This window comes from Sceloporus occidentalis, unplaced genomic scaffold (genome assembly GCF_023333645.1).
Source record: "Sceloporus occidentalis isolate IW3139 unplaced genomic scaffold, rSceOcc1.0.p SCAF_2, whole genome shotgun sequence".
Classification (NCBI taxonomy): domain Eukaryota; kingdom Metazoa; phylum Chordata; class Lepidosauria; order Squamata; family Phrynosomatidae; genus Sceloporus; species Sceloporus occidentalis.
In genome coordinates, this window is record NW_028316982.1 from 184,113,595 (window position 1) to 184,136,404 (window position 22,810).

Here is a 22,810-nt window from a genome sequence, read left to right on the forward strand (position 1 = left end):
TGGCTGCAACCCAAGTTACAGATATTATACTAATGACAATAAATCTACAAGAAGATTAATGTTCTGACTTGGAATGAAATATGAAGAAAATCCTTGTGCTGGAGAAAATACGGTATGCTTTGATACTGACTTTTAGCCAAACCTTTTCTCTTATGAGGGGTACAATCCACCAGGCTTTTCAGAATTATTAAAGAACTGCACAAGAACATGAGTAGGATTATGCCCATTCTTCTTTTCTTTTCTTTTTAAATCGAAGGCATTTTCTTAGTTTGCAACTAATTAATACCATGGGGGACTGTATCATATCAACACTGCTCCCTGCAGCATACAAAACAGAAGTCGACCTAATTCCCCTTCCATAAAATAACTTCAGTCAAGCTCATGAATAATAAAAAAAAGGGATTCCATTTAAGAAATAATGGCAATTCTTCTAAAACCACTCCTCTGGTTCCCACATGAATCAGCAGGTTTTCAGGTTGTGCCCACATCCATAATTGCACTTTATAGCAGACAACTTGTTTGAACCAAAATGAGACCAACACCTTGAAGGGCAGCATCTGTTGAGACTATGTTTTGCTTCAGAGTATAGTGTTTTGTCAGCAGAGGGCTGTCAATGCTCATCAAGTCATCATTCATTATTTTACATGTGCATCTTACTGTGAAAACATGATCTCTCATAGGGAGATTCTGTCTCAGATCCAAAACACATTGCAGAATTAATCCAATTTGAGACTGCTTAAATTCAGCCCAGTGCTAGGGAATTATGGGAACTGTGGTTTTGTGAGAGATTTAGCCTTCTCCGTCAGAGATATCTGGTGCCACGATGAACAACAATTCCCAGGATTCCCTAACAGTGAACCAGGACAATTAAAGCTCTCTCAAACTGGATTGTTTCTGAGTGTGTTTTAGATCTCAGTGGCATCACTAGGCCTTGCACTGCGAGACTCCATCAGAGTGGGTGAACACCTGGTGGGATGGTTGCCACCTCAAGACCCTCCTTTGGAAGCTCCTCGTGTCAATCAGAGGACAGCTGTTGCCAGTTCGATGTGGCCACTAGTGGGTGTTGCTGCTGCCCAGCAGCTTCTTCCAGGCCTGGCAGGGTGGAAAATGGAGGTGTTGGCAAAAGCAGTGGTCCTTCGAAGTCTGTGGTTGCCACTTCCATCACTGTTTCTGCCTCGCTTTCCCAGCCTGCCAGCAGCCCTACCAGACCTGGAAGGGGCTGCCCACTAGCAGCCATAACAGATGGACAGCAGAAGCACCCTGGTTGGCAGGGAGGGGGCAGCTGGATGGTGTGCAAGGCAGCTGGGCTGGGACAGGGATAGTGGGCAAGATGGGTAAGAGGCAGGGAGCAAATGGCAAGTGTCCCTCCCTGCCTGCTGCTGCTTCTCCTTCTGTGGCTCCCTTCCTTTCGGCTCTTTCCCCAGACTTGGCTATCCTGATTGTGTTGGTGGTTGGGCTACAGAGGACTCACCACCTGGCAGTGCCTGCCAGGAGAGGATCCAGGGCATTAGGCCAACTGGAGCTTCTTCTAGGGTGGTGGTGGCGGCATCCTCCTCCTCTTCTTTGCCTTCTGTCCCCCATTCTGCATGGGCCCCCAATCCAGGATCCTTCTCATCCCTTTCTTTGTTCCATAGGTGGGGGAAGGCAGCCAAGACTAGATCCTTCTCTTCGCCAGTAGCTCCCACTCACTGGGGCTGACACCAATCCTAATGACGCTACTCTTCTGTCTACACCTTTTTGCTCCATCCTGTTCACACAAGCATGGAAACACTTTTTGTTCCCAAAATAAAACAAAACCAGCATCATCCTGTTACATGGCTCATGACTAATACACACACGCATACAAGTGCTATTTATGACAAAAATGACAGTGTAGTAAGGCAGCCAACGTTTGTACGTATCTGCACATGTATGAAGGGGGAGAAAAAAACACCAAATTAAGCCTCAGACTTGGAGGAAGCAGAAGTTATGCTGCCCTCTTGCTACAACTGCCATATTGGAGGTAATGGTGAATGCACCAGATCCTAACTGCATTGCATTCTGCAGCAGGCCACTCTGTACAACTATTCGCATTTGATCTCATTCTGAACATTTTGACAACTCATCTTATACCTTAATTAGTTTGCCAGTCTACATATTTTCTCTTTTTGGTACAGTAGTTTCCGTGTTGGATTAACCAGAACAATCTTTTAAATTGCTCCACATAAAAATTACTATATGTTGTTGTAGTTGTGGCTGTTTTTGTTGTTGTTGTGTGCCTTCAAGTCACTTCTGATTTATGTCTACCATAAGGTGAACTATCATAGGGTTTTCTTGTAGGATTTGTTCAGCGATTTGCTTTTGCTATCCTCTGAGGCTGAAAGCATGTGACTTACCCAAGATCACCCAGTGGGTTTCATGGCCCAGCTGGGAACTGAACCTTGATCTCCAGAGTTACAAACCACTACATCATGCAGGTTCTCCAACACCATATTTTTTTACCTTTAAAAAACACATATTTTTTATCTTTAAAAAATCTAGATCAGTTGAATCCGGCTGTCCAACTCTCAATTTATGAGTTAAATAGCTGAGTAATATATGGCTTCTGGTAGCCTATAAATTTATAGAATACCAGAATAGAATTTCTATTTTTGCTCTTTCATTCTTTCTTTCTTTCTTTCTGCAGGTTATTGAAATGATACCAGAAATCTAAATGCAGGGATTTCAAACCATTTATCTATACTGAGGATAATGAAGTTTAAGAGGTTTAGTAAATAATATAAAGGGTTTTGAAATGGCAAAGATGAAATAGGAATGATTTCATAGTACCCAAGAGGTGCTCTATCTATGAGATGAAGCAATATTTCATATGCAAAATATAATTGTTACTTTTTAAAATACAGAAATTTTCTGCTCTTAATAGTGACACAAGGGCTATAAGAGGAATTTTAAGACAGCACTAGTTTTTAACCCTTCATTCTATTTGTATCCAGGATGATATTTTCTCTTCCTCACAATCTATCATGCATGCTTCAAGTTATTTGTGGTATCCAAATGGAAGAAAGCTGATGTTCCTAATAGTGCACGAAGAAGTCCAAATATCCTGAAGGCACCAGATCCTGTTTGATCTTGGAAGTGAAGCAGGGTCAGGCCTTGGTTTGTACTGGGATGGGTGACTGTCAAGGAATGCCAGGAGCTGAGGGCAGTATATCAGAGGAGGGCAATGGCAAACTACCTCTGAGTATTCCTTGCCCAAGAAACCCCTATGCAATTTTATGAGGTTGCCATAGGTCAACAGGTGATTTGAAGGCATTTATGCACACACACAGTAGTTGCATGACTCCCTATCCACACTTGTGGTAGAACGGCAAAAGGCACTAAAACACTTGTATGGATTTCCTCTAGGTCTACATGATTATGTTTTCCATACTGGAGAAAAGCTTTACGTTCTGATTTCTGCCTGCCACACAGTTTTTAAAACACATAGGAATTTTCTCAGTAAAGTGGTGTGTTACTTCTACTGTGCAGTTTGAAGCCAGTTGCCTCTAGACAAGAAGGTTAGACTGGAAATTAAATTCTGTTTCCTCAGGTTGCAAGCTATCATGATCTTCTATTCAGGCAACCTGAGCTTCAGTTTCAAGTCTTCACCTTTTTCTTGTTCCAGTTATTTGTAGGTAGTCCTCCACAAAAGCAAAGGAACAAAGTATAAATTAGTTCAAACAGGAGGCTAGATATTTGATCCAGGGAAACTTGCTATGTTAGGTTCTGAGGTTTATTCAAGCATAGCCAGTGTTTTGAACCTATATTATCTGTAGCAGAGGTGGGCAACTGCTTGGCATCCAAGTTCAGAAATCTGCTGTGGAAACTTCTAGGACATACTTGCAAAACATGCAAAAACAAAAGGAAACAAATTTGGAAGTGGACAGAAACCCATTTCTGGTTTTGGAAAGTCCTTTTAAAAATTAGTTCCAGAAGCAACTGCAACCTTATTAAATGGTAGTTTGTTGATGATTCCAAGAAAAACAACTCAGCTTTTTTATTGTTACACAAAATTTTTGAAGAGTGCAGTCTGAGGAATCTGGAGGGGCTGAGGGCCTCATAAACAAAACTGGAGACCACTGTTAGCCTCAAGGCTGTAATTTGCTCACCCCAATCTAGCAGTATAATTTTGCTGATACCCCAATTTTGCTGTTTTATGAAAGTAAAGTATTTAGGATATAATTATATTGTTGTGGTGGTTGTTGTATGCCTTCAATTAATTCCTGACTTATGGTGACCCTAAGATGATCCTATCATGGGGTTTTCTTGGCAAATTTATTTTGAGAGGGTTTGCCATACTCTGAGGTTGAGAGTGTGTGACCTGCTCAAGGTCACCCAGTGGATTTCATAGCTCAGCAGGGATTCAAACCCTGGTCCCCAGAGTCATAGTCCAACACTGAAACCACTACACTACACTGTATCTATATGTTCTAGTAAACCAGAGACTTGCATCAGACCAAGGGTTCATTGGTTTCATCCCTGTATTTCCAATAGGTGGCAAACAAAATGTTCCTTAGAAACTCTCAAGGAAAACCTAATCAAGCAGATGGTTGGGGCTCCTCTGTTGAAGGTTGTTTAATTATCACCAATACCAGGAATCCCAGAATTAAAATGTTTCTAAAAATATTAATAACTGTGATTTGTAATTGTTACTGTCTGTATGTTTTGCATTGCATTTCCCTCTGAACTCACTGTTTATTTCTTCCCACTTCAACTATGTGTGTATGTAAATATATGTATGTGTAGTACAGGAGAACACTTATGCATCTGATGAAGTGGACATGAAAGCTTATGCTTATAATCAATGTGTTCACCATCTAGATGCCACTGCATTCTGATGTATTTGCTGCATCTGGTGAAGACAGCGAGATGGAAGCTACGTAGTCTCTGGCTGCATCCGCACTGCAGAAATAATCTGGTTTGACACCACTTTAATAACCTTGGCTCAATACTATGGATTTCTGGGAACAGTAGTTTGTTGTGGCACCAGAGCTCTGCTTTGTGTGTATTTTTTTTTCTTTTACTTCTTTTCATATCTCTTCCCAAACCAAAGCCTCACTCAACATTTCAGCTTATGACATGGCTGCGATAGCATCAGTTTCTGCTTCACCATTAGTCATTTCAACAATGGGATTTGCTGAGGAAAATAGACCACAGAGCTCCTGATAAGAAACAGATAACTTCAATTATTATCCACTTATCTGCCTGAGATCCAGGGAGTGTGGTAACAAACAGAGGGCCAAACATCACCGTGCCTCTCTGCCTGCATTGCTGTTGTATTTGTACAGAGCTCTAGTTTCAGGCTGGAAGAGGGAAAGGAGGCGTTTGTTGAATCCATTCCTGGCTAAAGTGGGGTGCATGGGAAATCCATTTCCACATAAGATGTGACCCACTGTGGAGACAGCTGGAGTGTCAGTTTCATGTCTTGTTCTGTACACTCTGTCTGGGAAGAAGGCTTGTTTACGACACTTACAACAAACATCTTTGCTGATACAATGGAAGAAAGCAGGTAATGTTTGTGTGTGTGCGTGCTTTTTTTTAAAAGAAAAGATATGCTTCAGTCATTTTTGACAAGCAAATCAATGTCAGTTGTCAGAAAGAGTGCATGCTCTAACAAAGACTGCATCTTTGAAATTAAATCTTGTTTCATTAAATGATACTTATTTTTAAGTAAAAATATTTATGCTGTGCAGTCTGAGTGAACAGAGATCCCAGATTTATCTCTACTGCCTTTCACAGGATCACTGAATTAAGAGCCACACTCTAAACATCTTTAGTTTGTTAGAGTTCTGTATACTTCCATTGTATTTTGGGATAGTCCTAGTCTCCCTCCCTTTCTGTTTGTGCAGCTGTTCACACATTTGTCCTGCCTTCTAAGGGCCATAAATAAGATGCCAATGACAAAAGTCCTTTACCTTTCATAACTGTACAGAAAATGTAATTGTGGCAGAGATTGTCTTTCACGGCACAGCCAACACTGAAAAAGTAAAAAGGAGTTGCATGTGTCAAAAGTTGTTTTCTGTCCTGAACAACGTTAAAGATACAGAAGCTGCCTTCTCTGTTCCATCTGATCACTCATTTCCAGAATCAGTCTTGCAATATAAGACTATCATTTCCCTTTTCAGACTTGAAATCACAAGATGACTGATTCTTACTCTTAAGTTCCATCATTTGAAAAAGGCATTAAGTGTAGTGCTAGATCCATTCACATATTTTATAAAACTCTTGATTGATCCTCTTTCACATTATACTTGTTAAAATCCATGTTTTCAGCCTCTTAAAAAAAAAAAAAACTAAAGAAAAAGCAATGGCCATGACATTCTTCTATTTAGATTCTCTATAGAAAAAAAGTGATATTTCCTTAGCAAATCAATTACTTCTTAATGAAAAACACTATTGTCTTTTCCTTTTCACCTCATTTCAAGGGAAGACTGATCATGAGTCACAGATCTTATATATAAGTATCCACTCAGTACCAGTCTACCAGCTTTTTATTTCTTTTTGTTTTAACTTTCTTTTTCTATGCTTTCCCCAATTCATCCCCTTAATAAAAAAAAGTAGTTGTTCATTTCTAAAAAGTGAATCACTTCCCTTTCTGCACTACAAATCATTGCATACACACAGAAGTCTTGAATCTGGTAGTGAAGTGGTTCTCAAACTTGAGTCCCTGAATGTTATTAGACTGCACCTCTCACTATCCCTGGCCATTGAACATTGAACAGAGCTGGGACCTGGCAGGACAGAACTGGGGCCTGGCACAGCCTCAGGTTCCTCCTGTACCTGAGGAGCCGAGTCCTCCTTGTCATCTTCCGAGTCCTCCTCATGGCTGGCCATGACAGGAAGACCCATGCCCCTTTACCTGATGATAAGATTGTCTTGTTGCTTGCTTGTGGAGAGGTTTCGGAGAGGCAGCTAAAACTTTTGTGCCTAAATGCTCATTTAGAGAGGCAGATATCCTCTCTGAAGATATGCTCTTTTAGGTCCTGTCTGCACTGGCCAGAATGCTGCAGGAATAACATGGAGAATCCTGGTCCCAGACCTATCCTGATCCTCACCCATTACATAGGCCCTTTGTTCCAATGCTGGGCATTCATTTGCACATATCCTGTTAAGCTGCCCAGCATGTCTGCTGCTGGCATAGGCCACCTCACTGTGAGATCAGAATAAGGTGGTCATGGCTAGCATGTTTCAGACCTCAGAGCAAGCAACTGGCAGCAATGGCGGATGTGCTGGGTGGCCGAATGGGACATGTTTCAAACAGCCACCTGGCACTGGAATAGAAGTCTCCAGATCTTCCAGGAAGATCCGGAGCAAACAGGGAGGTATTTTAATGTGTGTTAAGAGGAGTATACCTCATTTCTGGTACTGAACAGGCCGGACATCATCCAGTCTGTTCATACCAGAACCAGGGCTTGGGCCAGGTGTCGTACGATCTCTCCACAAAGAAGATGTGGAGAGACAATTTTATTTGGTCCATGCCGACAGGGCCTTTAGTCTTCATGCCTCAATCCCATTTCCTTGTTGGTGATATTCCACAAGTGAACACTGTGTGTTCAGTCTGTCATGCACATTAAGAAAACAGCCTACTCCATGTATAGAGATCACCAAAACTCTGCTTTCAGTCCAGTGTAATCTTCTCTTTGCCCAGTCTCCAATCTTTCAAGGAAAAGGGGGGAGAAACATTGGGTCAGTGGTAACAGAGGTTGCAGGTTCATGACTGATATTAACAAATGGATGTGCTCCTCACTGCCTTTACTAGTACACATATAGTGTAGTTCATCATTTCTGCTGTACCTAGGTGGCTAAAGATATAAAATCTATTTTTGCCATGTGTTCATAGGATTGATTCTCTCTGGAATTGGCTTATTGTAGTATATTGAGATGAACATAAAGAAAGTATGGATTGTACCATCATTGACTGAAAGGAAACCACCACCTATGTGAAAAATGTCAATCAGATACCAAGTCTCTTCTGAAGTCATGGGCTGTGGCATTTCTCTAAAGAAGAACCAGGCAAACAAATCAGAACGAGGTAAAACCTGTCTGCATAACTGCTATTATGTATGTTTTGGACTGTTTAAATGATCATGCATATCAATATCTGGGCTGTATTGATTATCTCCTGAATTTTGTACAGACATTTCATATGTGCTATCATGTTGTTGTTGTTGTTGTTGTTGTTATTCTTTATTTATATAGCACTGTAGATTTGCACAGCGCTGTACATAAAAACAATAAATATAAAAGAGTAAACCTGCCTATGGCGTACAATCTAAGAAATAGTAGGATAATACATATAAAATACATAGCAATACAGGAAATGATTCAATAAGACAGGCAACAAAAGAACATCAAATAGCAAGTGACAATCATGCAATGCCTGGGAACGCTTCTCTGAACAGGATGGTCTTCAACTCCGTTTTGAAGCTGGTTAAAGAAGTGATGGCCCTTGCTCGCGGGGGAAGAAGATTCCAGGAGTGAGGGGTAGCAAGTGAAAACGGGCGAATCCGAGATGAGGCAGAGGAAATCCTGGGCTGAGATAGCAGACCTTGACTACCAGAATGGAGGGCCCAAGTGGGAAGGTGAGGAGAAAGAAGGTCTGATAAGTAAGGAGGGGCCAGCCCATGGAGGGCTTTAAACGTCGACAGCAGGAGCTTATACTGAATATGGAAAGGGAGAGGGAGCCAATGAAGGGATGCCAACACAGGAGAGATGTGGTCAGAGCGATGGGCGGATGTGATAATGCGTGCAGCTGAATGCTGGACAGAAATTAAGGGATGGAGGTGAGAAAGAGGAAGCCCAGCCAAGAGGATGTTACAGTAATCAAGTCGTGAGACCACTAGGGCATGGACCAGAATCCTGGCAGTAGAGGCGGAGAGATATGGTTGGATTTTGGCAATATTGTATAAAAAGAATCTACAAGCTTTGGCTGTGGTCTGGATCTGGGGGATACACAACAGAGAAGAATCAAAGATAAAACCAAGACTGCGGGCTTGCTGGACTGGTTGAATAGAAATGTTGTCCACAGAGACAGAAAAGGAGTGTTGAAGGGTGGACTTAGGAGGAAAGACAAGAAGCTCCGTCTTGGACATGTTGAGCTTCAAATGCCGATGGCGCATCCACTGCGAGACAGCCGTGAGACAAGACGAAACTTGCTGTTCAAGCCTTGGAGAAAGGTCAGGGGTGGAAAGATACAACTGGGTGTCATCGGCGTACAGATGGTAGGAAAAACCAAAAGAGCTAATGAGTTTGCCTAAGGACAGTGTGTAGAGAGAAAACAGAAGGGGACCCAGAACAGAGCCCTGGGGAACTCCAACAGATAAAGGAACAGAGGATGAAATCTGACCACCTGTGACCACTGCAAAAGATCTGCCAGACAAATAAGATCTAAACCAGTTGAGAACAGAGTCTCAACTAGAAGACCGTGATCAACAGTGTCAAAGGCTGCAGACAGATCAAGAAGGATGAGAACAGAATAAAAGCCATTAGCCTTGGCCCATAAAAGGTCATTTGAGATCTTAGTGAGAGCTGTCTCTGTAGAATGCCTTGGGCGGAAACCAGACTGAAAGGGCTCGAGAATGGAGTTGGCTTCAAGAAACTCGAGACAGCGAGAATAAACAACTCGTTCCAAAACCTTAGAAAGAAAGAGAAGAAGAGAAATCGGACAATAGCTAGACAAAGAGGAGGGGTCAAGCGAAGTTTTTTTCAGAACTGGGGAAATGAGAGCATGTTTGAAATCCGAAGGGAAGGAGCCTGTAGAGAGAGAGAGACTGAAGATATGGAGAAGTGAGGGTAGAAAAGAAGGAGCTATAGAAATTAGAAGACGAGTAGGAATTGGGTCAAGAGAACAGGTTGCAAGTTTGGAAGAGTTCAGAAGTGTGGAGAGTTCATCCAGACAAGCAGGAGGAAACACAGAAAATTTTTGGGGCGAGGGCGATAGAAGATTATGAGCAGAAGAATCAGGAGGGACTATCTCAGAGCGAAATAATTAGCAAAGTCGTTAGGAGAGAATGATGAAGAGACAGGAGGAGAGGGAGGTTTAAACAAAGTGCTGAAGGTGGAGAACAAACGCTGCAGGCACCTCTCATTGGCAGAGATCAATGATTTGTAATAATTCTGTTTAGCCATAGACAGAGCACGTGAGAAGAAAGAAAGAACAAATGTGTAATGAATAAAATCGGTCCACTGTTTGGACTTTCTCCAAAGACGTTCGGCCGCTCTAGAGCAGGATCAGAGAAACTTAACGATGGGGGTAAGCCAAGGCTGAGGTCTAGTCCTAGAGGAAGAAGTGCGTACAGAGACAGGGGCAAAGCAGTCAAGAGTCGAGGAAAGAGTGGAGTTAAATAAAGACATTGCTGAATCAGCAGAATCCCCAAGATTTAGGGAAGAGAGAGATGAATCCAGGGTCTGACCAAGATGGTTAGACTTAACAGATTGAAGATGACGAAAATAGTATTGAATAGTGTGACGAGGAGGTGGAGTATAAGTAAGAGCAAAGGAGATTAAATGATGATCAGATAATGGAAAGTCAAGTGCCAGGTAGTCAGAAATGGCGCAGTTTGCAGCAAGAACTAGGTCAAGCCAGTGACCGAGAGAATGAGTTGAGGAGTTGGAGTGTGGTTGCGGGCCAAAAGAAGCTAAGACATTGTCGGGTTATTCGAATCATCAACATGGATATTAAAGTCACCTAGGATCAAAGTGGGAACTGAATCTGAAAGAAAAAATGTCAGCCATGATTCAAAGTCTGAGAGGAACTGGGTGGCAGAACCAGGAGGACGATAGATAACTGCAACCCGGAGCTGTAGAGGAGAAAAGAGTCTAATAGGATGAAACTCAAAAGAAGAGAAATGATAGCTGGGGAGAAAAGATAGAACTTGAATCTGGCAGAAGTTAGATAGCAAGATACCAACCCCTCCTCCTCGACCCTCAGGGCGGCTTGTGTGGGTGAAGGAGAGACCACCAAAAGAAAGGGCAGCGGGGGTTGCTGTGTCATGGGCTGGGAGCCAGGTTTCGGTGAGAGCAAGGAGATTAAAGGATTTGGAGAGAAAAAGGTCATGAATTGCTACTGCTTTAGGGACAGCAGAGCAACAGTTTCAGAGTGAACAGAGGAATGGAAGCAGGGAGACAGGAAGAGGCCGAATGGGGATCAGGTTAGGAGAAATGTGTGGAGCCATGGGAAGGATAGGATTCACTACCCAGTGATCAACAGGAGAAGGTGTGACAATGGCAGAGAGAGGAAAGAAAAAAGAAAAGCTGTAGCTGGCTCTCTTTCTGAGGTGTTAAAGCAGGTTTGAGGCTATTGCCAACTCAGGCCTTCTGAGGAAGAGTCCAATGCAAGCAGGAGGTGGTCCTGTGGGAGCACAAGGTCTTTCTTGCTCTTACGTCCCCTGTAGAATTCCAAGGCCAGGAGGGAGGGTCTTTAGAGGAGCACAAGGTCTTTCTTGCTCTTACATCCCCTGTAGAATTCCAAGGCCAGGAGGGAGGATCTTTAGAGGTGTTACCCATAGTGCTCCATATAAATTTTGATATCAATGATAGCCTTGCATGGCCCCTAGACACGAGGGAAAAGCCTGACCAATGCCTGACCACAGAGCCAGATGGCATGCTATGAGGTAATCCCTTCATTAACATCTGCATTGTTTGGGGAGTCGCCAAAAGACTATCAGATCTCGGAAGAGAATGAGATGTCTGCTCTCCAAGGAGCAACCTCCCCCTCCCCTCCCCTCAAAGCCTATTGTCCAAAAAGCTTAAGACAATCAAGAGAGCTTCCAGGTGAAAGACGGCCATCAGACACCTTTGTCCCAATCACCAAAACTCTTTGCCCTCAGGCGAGATTTCGCCCTTAAAAGGTCCCCATTTTCACTCCTCAGTGCGCCATTTCAAAGGTCTACTTACTCCATGTCAGTCAGACCTCTGTTCTGGTAGCCAGCATTTCTGCTCAAACCCAGGTTGCGGAGCAGACTTGTCCCATTATTCCACATCCCATTCGCTTCTCGGAGGAAGCCTACATCTTGGTGAGTATACCATTAGCAAAGCCTGAACATCTTTTCCATATTTCCAACCTATTTTCCTGAGCCTTGAATGTGTGTGTGAGTGCGTGCATTGAGTGTGTTTTTCCCCCTTTTCAATAAAATAGACATTTAGTGATTACAATTTGTCTCAGCTCCATTTATTGGGATCCCCTGGTCTACTCCGTATACACAACGGGAGACAATTCTGCAAGGGCTGTTGTAGCAGGCCCTCCTCTTGCAATACTGAGCTAATAACAATAATAATAAAATTCCCCTAAATGGACCCTTGGCTACAGAAGAGCACAAGGTCTTTTTGCTCTTGCTTCCCCTGTAGAATTCCAAGGCCAGGAGGGAGGGTCTTTAGAGGAGCACAAGGTCTTTTTGCTCTTACTTCCCCTGTAGAATTCCAAGGCCAGGAGGGAGGGTCTTTTGAGGAGCACAAGGTCTTTCTTGCTCTTACGTCCCCTGTAGAATTCCAAGGCCAATACTATATTGCCAAACTATAAAACTAATGAACGCAAACACCACTTTCTTAGTCTTATTGTGCATGATTAAGAGATTTAAACAAAAAACTATTAAGATAACAATATTAGAGGTCTTTAAACAAAGGTTGGATGGCCATTTGTCGGGGATGCTTTGATTTAGATTTCCTGCATGGCAGAATGGGGTTAGACTTGATGGCCCTTGTGGTCACTTCCAACTCTGTGATTCTATGATTCTATAACTTTTGGAATATTCCTTAATTTGGAAGATTTCACAGTAGTCCATCCCAGCTGCTATTAATGGATTAAAAAGAAGGAAGCAATGGGCTGCATGAGATAAAATACTGTAGAAGCTTAATTGAGACAAGAAAGAAGTGCTTCTGATCAACAGAAAAGCAGATCAGGGAATAGGGATTTATCCCATGCTAGACAGTGTTACACTCTTCCTGCCCTGAAGATGCATGTTTACAGTTCAGGCTTCTACTGAGTTCATTGCTGAGCCTAGAAGCTTGGATTTCTGTGGTGGCCTGGAGTCCATTTGTACATTTAAAACTTGTAGATCAGTTGTGCCCATTCCCAGTGATGTCTAATCTGGTCATGGTGACACCTGCTTTACTTAAATCCTATTTGGATTACTGTAACACACTTTGTGTGGAGCTGCCTTTGAAGAGGATACATAAAGGTCAGCTGTTCCAAATACCTGCAGCAAGTTGACTGGAGCTGGTTGCAAGGAGCACCCAATTCCCTTGTTATAACAGCTCCACATCTTACAGTCTGTTTCCAGGCTCAATCAAAGAAGTGTTTATGATCTATAAAACCCCATATAGCAGGAGTCTTGTTGTTGTAGTTGTTGTGCTTTCAAGTAATTTCCAATTTGTGTTGCTGCTGTGTGCCTTCAAGTATGGTGACCCTAAAGTGACCCTATCACAGGGTTTTCTTGGCAAGATTTGTTCAGAGGGGGTTTGCCTTTGCCTGCTTCTGAGGAACAAGGAAGGCATCATCATCATCACTGGGGAGTATTTTTATTGAAGCCACCCAAATGTTGCAATTCTATATACTGTACATCTATCTTGGAGTAACAGGAAGACTCAGTGTACAGAGACACAGCATACAATAATTTCCTTTTAGTGTTGGCCAAATTTTTGGGTAGGTTATTCTCTTTTTATTTGCAAGATGGAAGAGACTGGATCATACTCAGATCAGTCTGAATGTTAAATTTTCTAGTCTTCAGGTGAGCTCACTTGTACATCGTGGCATTGTTCTAGTGGGACATATTGGAAGAAATGGCATTTAAGAATACTGCTGCCTCTTCTAACCTCAATTAAACATTTTTTTTTGGGGGGGGGGGGGGGAGACACTTCCTTCCCATGAAACTTCCTGAGATTTCATCCCACATAATTTGTTATTATCGATACACCCCAAACCCAAACAGCATAGCAGTGCTTTCAAAACCTAGCAGGAGAGGTATGTTTGTACTTTGTGTAGAAAATACAAGTAGCTGTTTGCTGAAAGATTATGGAAATGATGGAATGATGTGCAGAATGTGCTGAAAAAACTCTGGTCACAAAGGAAGGTCAGTTTAAGGTGAGGTGAGCAGATCTGAGGAAGGAACAGAGTTATACTGGCAACTGGATCAAGGGACAGGCCAATTGATCATAGCAGTAGGTGTCAAGCCTCAAGGTTCTACTTCCCTTAATCATCAGATATCTTGGACAACGCATGGAAATTTTCTTAGAACTCAACATTCAAATATTTAGATTAACTGTTAAAGTTCAACAGTGCCTGTTCACTAATATATTTTCCCCATACCTCTTCTGAAATGCCTTTTTTGCTATTCTGGCACAGCAAACAGACTCTGGAAATATTGACTATTCCCTTTGGATTGACGTCATTGACCAAGGTCTCCTGAGCCTTCATTAATTGTATTTAAAATGACAAAGCAGCACTTCTACTTGAGTGAGAATTGAAATAATGAAGTCAAGAGTTATAGGAAGGACAATGTTCCAAGAGAAGCACATCCCTCTGTCAGGGCTATCATCTTAAAAACAGGTTACTACTTGTTTAATAACACAGGGTATGTATACTGTTCAACACCTTATTTTAGCCCACACAATAACAACTCCCACGGTATGTCTAGTATTGGGTTTAATTTCTGTTGTGACATGTTTACTGAGTATTCACTAATGTAAATCAGAAGCACTCGTTTAACTACTATGGCTGCATACATTTCAAACATTTTAAAATCTGTAAAACTTAAAACATACGTGGATAAAATAAAAAAAATCATACTTTGGAGGTCCTGTGTAATAATGATATTTGCAATAATTTGTCTGCTAAATACTAATTTATTAATTTTTTTATTCTGCATCATTGAATCAGTCTTTAAGCACTATTCGTTTTGAGAGTTCAAAATGGCTTTCCTCCAGGCAAGTTGTAGTTGTGACCTAAATATCCAGAAAATACTTTTTAAAGATGTGTAGAGAGAGATATGAAGGTGTGATGAATCACATTAGTTTTTAACCTATTTGAATTTCACTTCTATCATTTGAAGTGCTACTTAAGTATTTAAATATTTGTATCCTCTCCTATCTCTAAATGTATCAGGGAAATGTAGAATAAAATCAATGTGACCCTTGTGTCATCTCAGCTTGGAAAGCGTATTCAGTTTTTTGAATACTGTATCAGAAACAGCACTACATACAGGGATCTTCACAGCGAGCAGTAGGTACAGTAACATCTTATTTTAAAAATATAAAACTTCAATAAATAGGCCCAGGATTGTCCTTGGCCTCCAAGAAAACCTCAGCTGCTCTTGCTGGGTTCTGCCCCAGAATGAAAGCACTCTCCTCTGTTAAATCCATGAAGCCTGATAGTGCATAGGTCTTCTGGGTCTGCCTCTTAACAAAGCAATACAGAACTCAACTTTATGAGAGACTGGTGAAATTAAACATGTTTCTTGACTTGACAGGAAGGGGAAAAACATTTTATCTTTCTATTGCTCATGCAAGGTGGAGTCGAGAGATTCTCCCGTACTTTATCTTTTCCTAAGATAACAGCAAGAGCCAGCATGGTGTAGTGGTTTGAGTGTTGGACTATGTCTCTGGAGACCAGGGTTTGAATCCCCACTCAGCTATGAAAACTCACTGGGTGACACTTTTTCAGCATCAGAGGAAAGCAAAGGGAAAACCTCTTGGAACTAATATTGCCAAGAAAACCACGTGAGAGGTTGACCTTTGGGTGACCATAGGTCAGAAACAACTTGAAATCACACAACAACAACAAAGATAACAATCCCTTCCTAATCTTGTTCTTTCCCAGTTGTGGATTTTACTGAAAATCAAGGCCTGAATAAAACAGGACTAATGTGGTAACAGTGCAAAATTTCCAAGTCATTTGGTCTGTGAGTGATTTTTCTCCTAACAGAGTTTATGTGTGCTGTCTTGAAAAATCACACAAAAATAAAATATACCAATCTCGGTGGAGTGTATTTCATCTTTCAAAAGCATGAGGAAACAGTCCACATGACCCAGTTTACATACACAATACATTGAAAGCCAGGTTCTTTGGACCTTTAGATGTAGTATTGCCCTACAATAAGTGAGCAAGCCATGATTACCTTCTCAGATTGTCTGAAAATACAGGCTTTGTGTAAATACTGTATAGGTAGTTTGAAAAATGTACAGTACATATACAAGCCCCAACAGAATCCTAAAATCTGCACAATGAGTTGTAAATAATAACTCTTTTCTTTCCGGCCACTGTATGTTTTGTCAGCCATCAAAGCAGCTGTCCTCATCCAAAGGTGGTATCGGTCATACATGGCTCGAATGGAGCTGAAGCGGCAATATGCCCTTAGCATCTTTCAGTCAATTGAATATGCAGAAGAACAAGCACAGCTACAGGTATGACTTCTGTGAAATTTCTTTGACACAAACCACCAGCAAATCTGAATAAGCTGAGTTTATGAATGATATTCTTCATGCATAATGTAGTTTGTATGTTTGTTTTCTCTTTCATGGATGATATTTAAAATTTAATCTTAAATTTTAGTGTATATAAGGCTGGTCTAAGATGTCTTCCTGAGAGCATAAAACCAGTGCCCCTTCCTACCTGAGTCAAGGTGCATAGTCACTACATCAAAATGAGGTTTTGTCCTCCCAGGAAAGAATTCTGCCCCCATTAAATTTTTGTGTGGCGTAGTAGTGTAAGTATTGAACTCAGGAGACCAGGGTTCAAAACCATGCTCAACCATGAAAACTCATTGGGTGACCTTAGAGAGGTCACATTTTCTCAGCCTCAGAGGAAGGCAAAGGCAAACCAACTGTGAACAAATCTTGTCAAGAAAACTCCATGGTAGTTTGGAAATGACTTGAAGGTACGCAACAACAATAACGACCCAAAATTCTAGCATTGCAGAAAGTAAGACACTGAAAATCACTTGCACCTAGAACTCTTATATTTGCTGTGTTCTCATTCCTATCCAGATCAGGGCCATGGCAACCTCATGCCGTGGCCCCAATCCAGCCTTTCTAGGGTACCAAAAGAAGCTCCAAAAAGTAGTTTCTTTTTGCATTCTTGAAAGGGCATCATAGCTGCAGCTATATGGCACTCTTTCAGAGCTGCGTCATCTGGGTGCAGCACCAGAGATGCAACATGACACCGTGCACTATGTGGAGTGGCGCATGGCATCAGGGCGCCCTGGAGTGGGTGGAGTCATGAGGTCGCTATGCTCTAACTCTGCCCCCATGCCAGCCTTTCAAGTCGGTCTGTAAAGGCCCTTTGCCTGCCTCCCCCCCTGCTTTGGATGCTTAAACTATATTTCTAAAAACTCAATTGAAGTTTTAAGTTACAACAATGCTAGAAATTTGAGGAATAAAGAAAAATATGGGGGGGGCAGAATTCTTATTTGGGGCAGCAAAACTTTCATTTTTGCCCCCACCTATAGCTACATTCCCAGATGACAACTGACACTGAAAATCTCATTAGCACCTCTCCCTCTCCCTTGCTTTAGAAATGCAATAATAACAGATAAACGCCAGTTTGATTCCCTTTCATGTCACCCCAAACCTGTTGCCCAATACAACCATCTCACTCCACCCAATGGCAGCTGGTGGCTTCCATGTCGATAGAATAGTGAATTCATTCCAGGTGTTAGTCTGAACTTGAAAAGGGGCATTTACTTATTTTACATTGCATCAGGCTTTTGGAATGGGACTTCAGCTTGATTCCATTTTGTGTTTGAAGGCCTTTTTATGTAGTAAATTCGATTAATTTTGTGTCATTACATATGCTTTATCCTACTTATTAGTGAAATAGTGTCTATGCAAGCAGTAACTTTTCACCTTTCTGTTTTATGAAGAAGTAAGTGCTTCAGCGCTTGCACAGAATAGCCTTTGTATGGAAGGGAAATCTTCATCTTCTTCTAAATGGGCACTTTCAGCAAGAATTTTGCCCAGCGTTACAGTGGCACAATTCAAAAGGCATTACAAATGGGGAGATATGCAAGAAATTAGAAGCATTTCAATTTTCCAACTAAAAGATATGTTTTGTTATTCAGCTGTCCAACTTCTTCACATTCATGCTGGACCAGTTTACTCAAGCAAATGAGTCCAATCCAGGTGAGGCTGAGATATTATATTTGATAGACTGGTTTAATAATTTTCCCCCAAATGATTGCAGGTGTGCATTTTGTCTACAGAAACCACTATACAGCTATACAGTTATGTGTCTGCAAATAGAATTTCCTGTGCATGCATTTATAGCCATTCAAGGAACTACATGCTGAAATACCAGTGTATTTCCTAAGACTGAAAATCAAAGAGCGGGTGGGTGCAGTCAGCTCCCCGGCTGCATGACATCCTCCTCCCCACAAAGTAATAATAAAAGAGGATGCCTCTGTTTCTGTGGAAGCTATGACTCATTGAGAGATTGGGTTAGTTGGCTCAAAATTTGACAAAGTGTTCTTAGTTGTCTCCCACATTGCAGTGGTGAATTTCAAGTCAAAATTCATAATAGGGAACTTTATAAGCAAAAAGGAATTTTAAAAAAGGCTGAAAAACAAGAGAGTGTTCCTTGAGGCACTCATTGCTGCTAAGATTCCTGAGGTTTATAAAAAGATCTAGAAAGTAGGTGAAGGTTGTGGCAATTTTAGTAAGATTCCTGATTTTTTTTTAAAGGTGGGAATGGGAAAAAAGACAGTCCCAAGGAAGGGGAGAGGCACTTCTGAGATTTTTCTGACATATCTTAATATTAACACTGGATTTAATACTTAATACTGGGCAGACTAAGGATACTATGTGCCTCGTAGTGGAGAATTGAGACCAGACCAAGACTTCTTACTCACGAGGATGCATGAGAATGGGGATTTAAACTGGTTTCACTGTACATTGTCCATTCCCAGTGAAAGGAACAATGTACATTCCCAATGAAAGGAAGACTTCTTGCTCATGAGGAGGCAGGAGAAGGGGGATTTAACTGCACACACCCCATTCCCAATGAAGGCAAGACTACTTACTTACTTAATCTTGGATAACTGACCAATAAACAGAATTGTAGTGCAATAAGATACATTGCCAACCTGTTATCAGTTTGCAATTGCTTGATAATGTGAAAAGAATCATTGTTCTTTCTATGTTTAAAAAGCCACAACACCACCAGGAGGGAAGCTTCTTGCGATAATCTCCTTAGAAAAACCATAAATTAAATATAAATCCAATATTCATGTTTTTACTGTGACAAAAAACAGCTAATGCAATTCTAGGCTGCCTAATCATACTGCATGTTCGATGATGTTTTTATTGTCCTGAATTGTATTTTTAAATGATGATATTTTATTGTAATCTAGATGTTCTTGTGGTTTTATGCTTGTAATCCCGCTTCGATCCATTGGGAGAGGTGGGAAATAGAAATAAAAATTTATTATTATTATTATTATTATTATCATTATCATAAATGTTCTACAGTCCTCTCTTCTCTTACGTGGGAGATCCATTCCGGACCCCCCCCCCCATCACATAAGGGGAAAACTGCGTATGCTCACACCCATTGAAAACAATGTGGCACGTGCATGTGGCTAAAAGCCATGGAAGGGGAGCCCGCATTTGGCATGGGGTGACTGTATCTAGATCAAGTGCAGAGATCAAGTTCTGCTTTATTAGGGAGATGGAAAGAAGGTGAGAGGAGAGGGAGGGAAGGAGGGAGGGGGGGAAGAAATTAGAAAGATGGTAAAAAGGATAAGAGGAGGGAAAGGATAGGAGGGGCTAGACAATGAATGGAAGGTGAATAAGAAGAAAGGGGAAATGTTAGTAGGAAAGATTAGATATAAGGAGGAGAGGAAGTTCCAAGAAAAGAGATTCAAACTAAACATTAGGAAGAACTTTTTAATGTAAAGAGCTGTTTGTTAGTGAAATGGGCAACTTCTAGAGCACTGATGAGTAAAAAAGAAATGAGAATAGATGAAGCTCACTTACTACCCATTTACTTGCTGGATTGTGCTAAGTGAAATTCTTTTCAGGTAGTCCTCCCATGGTGGAAAGTTTAGGACCAAATTATTGTGCGCTGAAAATTTAGTTGTCAACTAAACTGCATCCACACTGCAGGATTAATGCAGTTTGACACCACTTTGACTGCCATGTCTCAATGCAATGGAATTCTGGGTTCTGCTGTTTTGGGAAATATTTAGCTTTCTTTGTCTGAAAGCTCCAGAACCATAACAAAGTACAAAGCCCAGGATTTCACAGGATGGAGTCATGACAGTTAAAGAGATGTCAAACCGCATTAATTCTGCAGTGTGGTAGCAGCCAAAGTGTTTATAACTTGCTTTTCTGCTTCTTTTATAGAAATCAGCTCTCATTTTGTCTCCATTATGGGCAATTACAGCACGGCAGGCTCAGATCCTGCCATGACAGAGTATGAGAGGACTATAGAGGTGCCCACCTCTTACTATGGTCCTCGCCTGTGTTTTCCCCTCACTGTTGCTGACACTCACGTGCTTCTTCAGGCTTTCAAGCATCGTCAGGTGAGTTCTGACTGTTAAATTAACAGTACTATATTTTATATTTACATATATCTATAAATTGTCCATGTAATCATAAGGACATGATAAATGTGATTAAGAAAGAAGAGTATAGAAATTGAAAGAGTGTGTTATGGGGGAAAGAATTGTAATTAAATCAAAGAAATGAATTATTTGGCTTTTATTTTTAAAAATATTTATAATATGTTCAAGAAGAAAGAAAAGACATAATTTTCTCAATAAATTATATACATGCACTCTATGCATAGGACAATTTGCTTTCACTCTACAAAAAATGCCATTTTATAATGGCTAGGCCCCATCATCACTCTTTGGAGAAAGGTAAATACTTTTTCAACTCTTTGGAAGAAGATTTTGCCAAGGACTTAACCAAAGCTTCATGTAGTATCAGGAAAGAATGTAACTTCTAATATTGCTGAATCTTTTTATGCTACATTTTAAAAAAAATAGATTATGATCTTCATAAATGTAACTGTTAGTAGAAGCTATATCTATTATGTTCACCAAGTCAAAAGAAAAGATGGATCCTTGAAAATACATACACTCATACAACTTATAGTAAAAATTATACAATTTTCCCTATGGTATCAGTATTTTTATATGCAGAAAACTCTGCATTTCTAATGGATTGCAATAGTATGGCATGTTTCTTCTCTTTTAAATGTTGGTCTGTTTGAAATTAATATAAAATCATTAAAGTCTCTCAAGTACTCACCTGCATTTTTAAAACAATCAATAAATGGGTGCCATTTCTCAGTAAAGGAGTCTTGGTTTGTATTGAGAGGACCACCAGAATCCCACCAAGATATTTAGAAAGATGTTATATACTCGAAGACTTCATGGAAACATTATTAGAAACTCCACAACCATTTTTCAAAATCAGATGATGTAATATCCATAAGATGTATGAGAAAGAAATAGTTTTAATAATCACATCTTGATTTTACTGGTACTTGCTAGTATCCCGTTTGTATTCTGCTCCTTATTTAGGTATTCTGAACCATTTTGTTTGTTAATCTATAGATTTTAATCTTAGCAGGATTTTAATTTTAATAAAAAAAATTAAAATCATTAAAGTCTCCTGTTTGTATATATTTAAAGTTCATAAAAACATTATTTTAAACATTCAGATGCTTAAAATACAGGATATTGATATTGGCTCACTTGTGTGGGATGACTGCAAAAAGGTCAGAAGTGAGGTGCATATAACTTTCCAGCATATTCCATCAGCCCTAGCCAGCATAGCTGATGGTGAAGAATGATGGAATCTGCAATCCAACTATATCAGCCAGCTGCAGATTTCTGCATCCCTGTCGTATGAGTTAAACCAGCCTTATCCATCCCAGCCCAAGATGTGTTGAACTATATCTCCACCATCCAAATGTCCAGTACCATGATAGAAATATGACATACCTTGGAAGGTGGCAAGATAGAGGAAGCTTCTTTAGGGATTTTTTTGCCAAAGGCAGCCTATAATCTCATTTCTGTCTCCATGCCTGTTTCTATACAGCATCTTCATGCTCGATATGTGCTCCAACTGTTGCATGAGACCAGAAAGGTCCTTCAGCAGATGCCAAACATCACTCATCTGTCAACCTCTTATGCCAAGGAAATCACTATCTGTGGTAAGTTATGAGTGCCCTTTATAAGAGAGACATGGCATCAAAGTGACATCTAGTTTGAATTTTGAATTTGCAAAATAGTATTTTTGCTGGTAGCTGATGCCTTTGAAATGTTAGCATCTCTCCCCATTCCATCCCATCCTTCCTGTCTTTCCTTTATTATAATTATTATTTTTTAACTTTAAAAAAAAGACTGATGAGTCATCCGCTGGCAAATATTTTAAGTATGCCAAATGCTTCCTCCCACTTCTTTTCTGTCTGATTTGCTCAGTGAATCAGTGATTAAACCAGGCAAACTTTTAAGAAAAGAGCTGCCTTTCCATCTGTAAAATGCTACTTTGTGTGGTAAATAATTTCTTTCACCTCTAGCCTTCCCCCAAGTACTCAAACAAATGCTTCCTGAATGTGATCATGGTGGGAGAAACCCATGTTGAGTTATACTTGTTCTGAGGCCATTTAAAAAATCCCTCCAAAATAAGAATTAATATATCAGTGGCAAGTTAGTGCAGTTTTCAGGGTTTTTTAAATTTATGAAATGCAATTCAACATGCAAAATACCAGTGCTGATGCACAAATTTGGATGATGGGCTGCCTTTGTTATAAAGGTTATGAAATGTTTGTTTCAGAGCTTGACAGTTTACT

The 22,810-nt window shown here is 40.7% G+C and overlaps 1 protein-coding gene across 1 annotated transcript in view; it reads left to right on the forward strand.

Moving 5' to 3' along the window:
* The first annotated feature begins 4,891 nt into the window (after nt 1-4,891).
* The window catches only part of PPEF1 (protein phosphatase with EF-hand domain 1), a 46,332-nt gene continuing 28,413 nt past the window's right edge, over nt 4,892-22,810 (forward strand). Inside the window, exons 1-6 of the mRNA XM_089508070.1 lie at nt 4,892-5,527; nt 7,859-8,050; nt 16,286-16,413; nt 18,069-18,129; nt 20,350-20,528; nt 22,057-22,171. Coding sequence (XP_089364196.1) covers nt 7,966-8,050; nt 16,286-16,413; nt 18,069-18,129; nt 20,350-20,528; nt 22,057-22,171 — 568 coding nt within the window. The 5' untranslated portion in view covers nt 4,892-5,527; nt 7,859-7,965. The remainder of the gene's footprint in view (nt 5,528-7,858; nt 8,051-16,285; nt 16,414-18,068; nt 18,130-20,349; nt 20,529-22,056; nt 22,172-22,810) is intronic.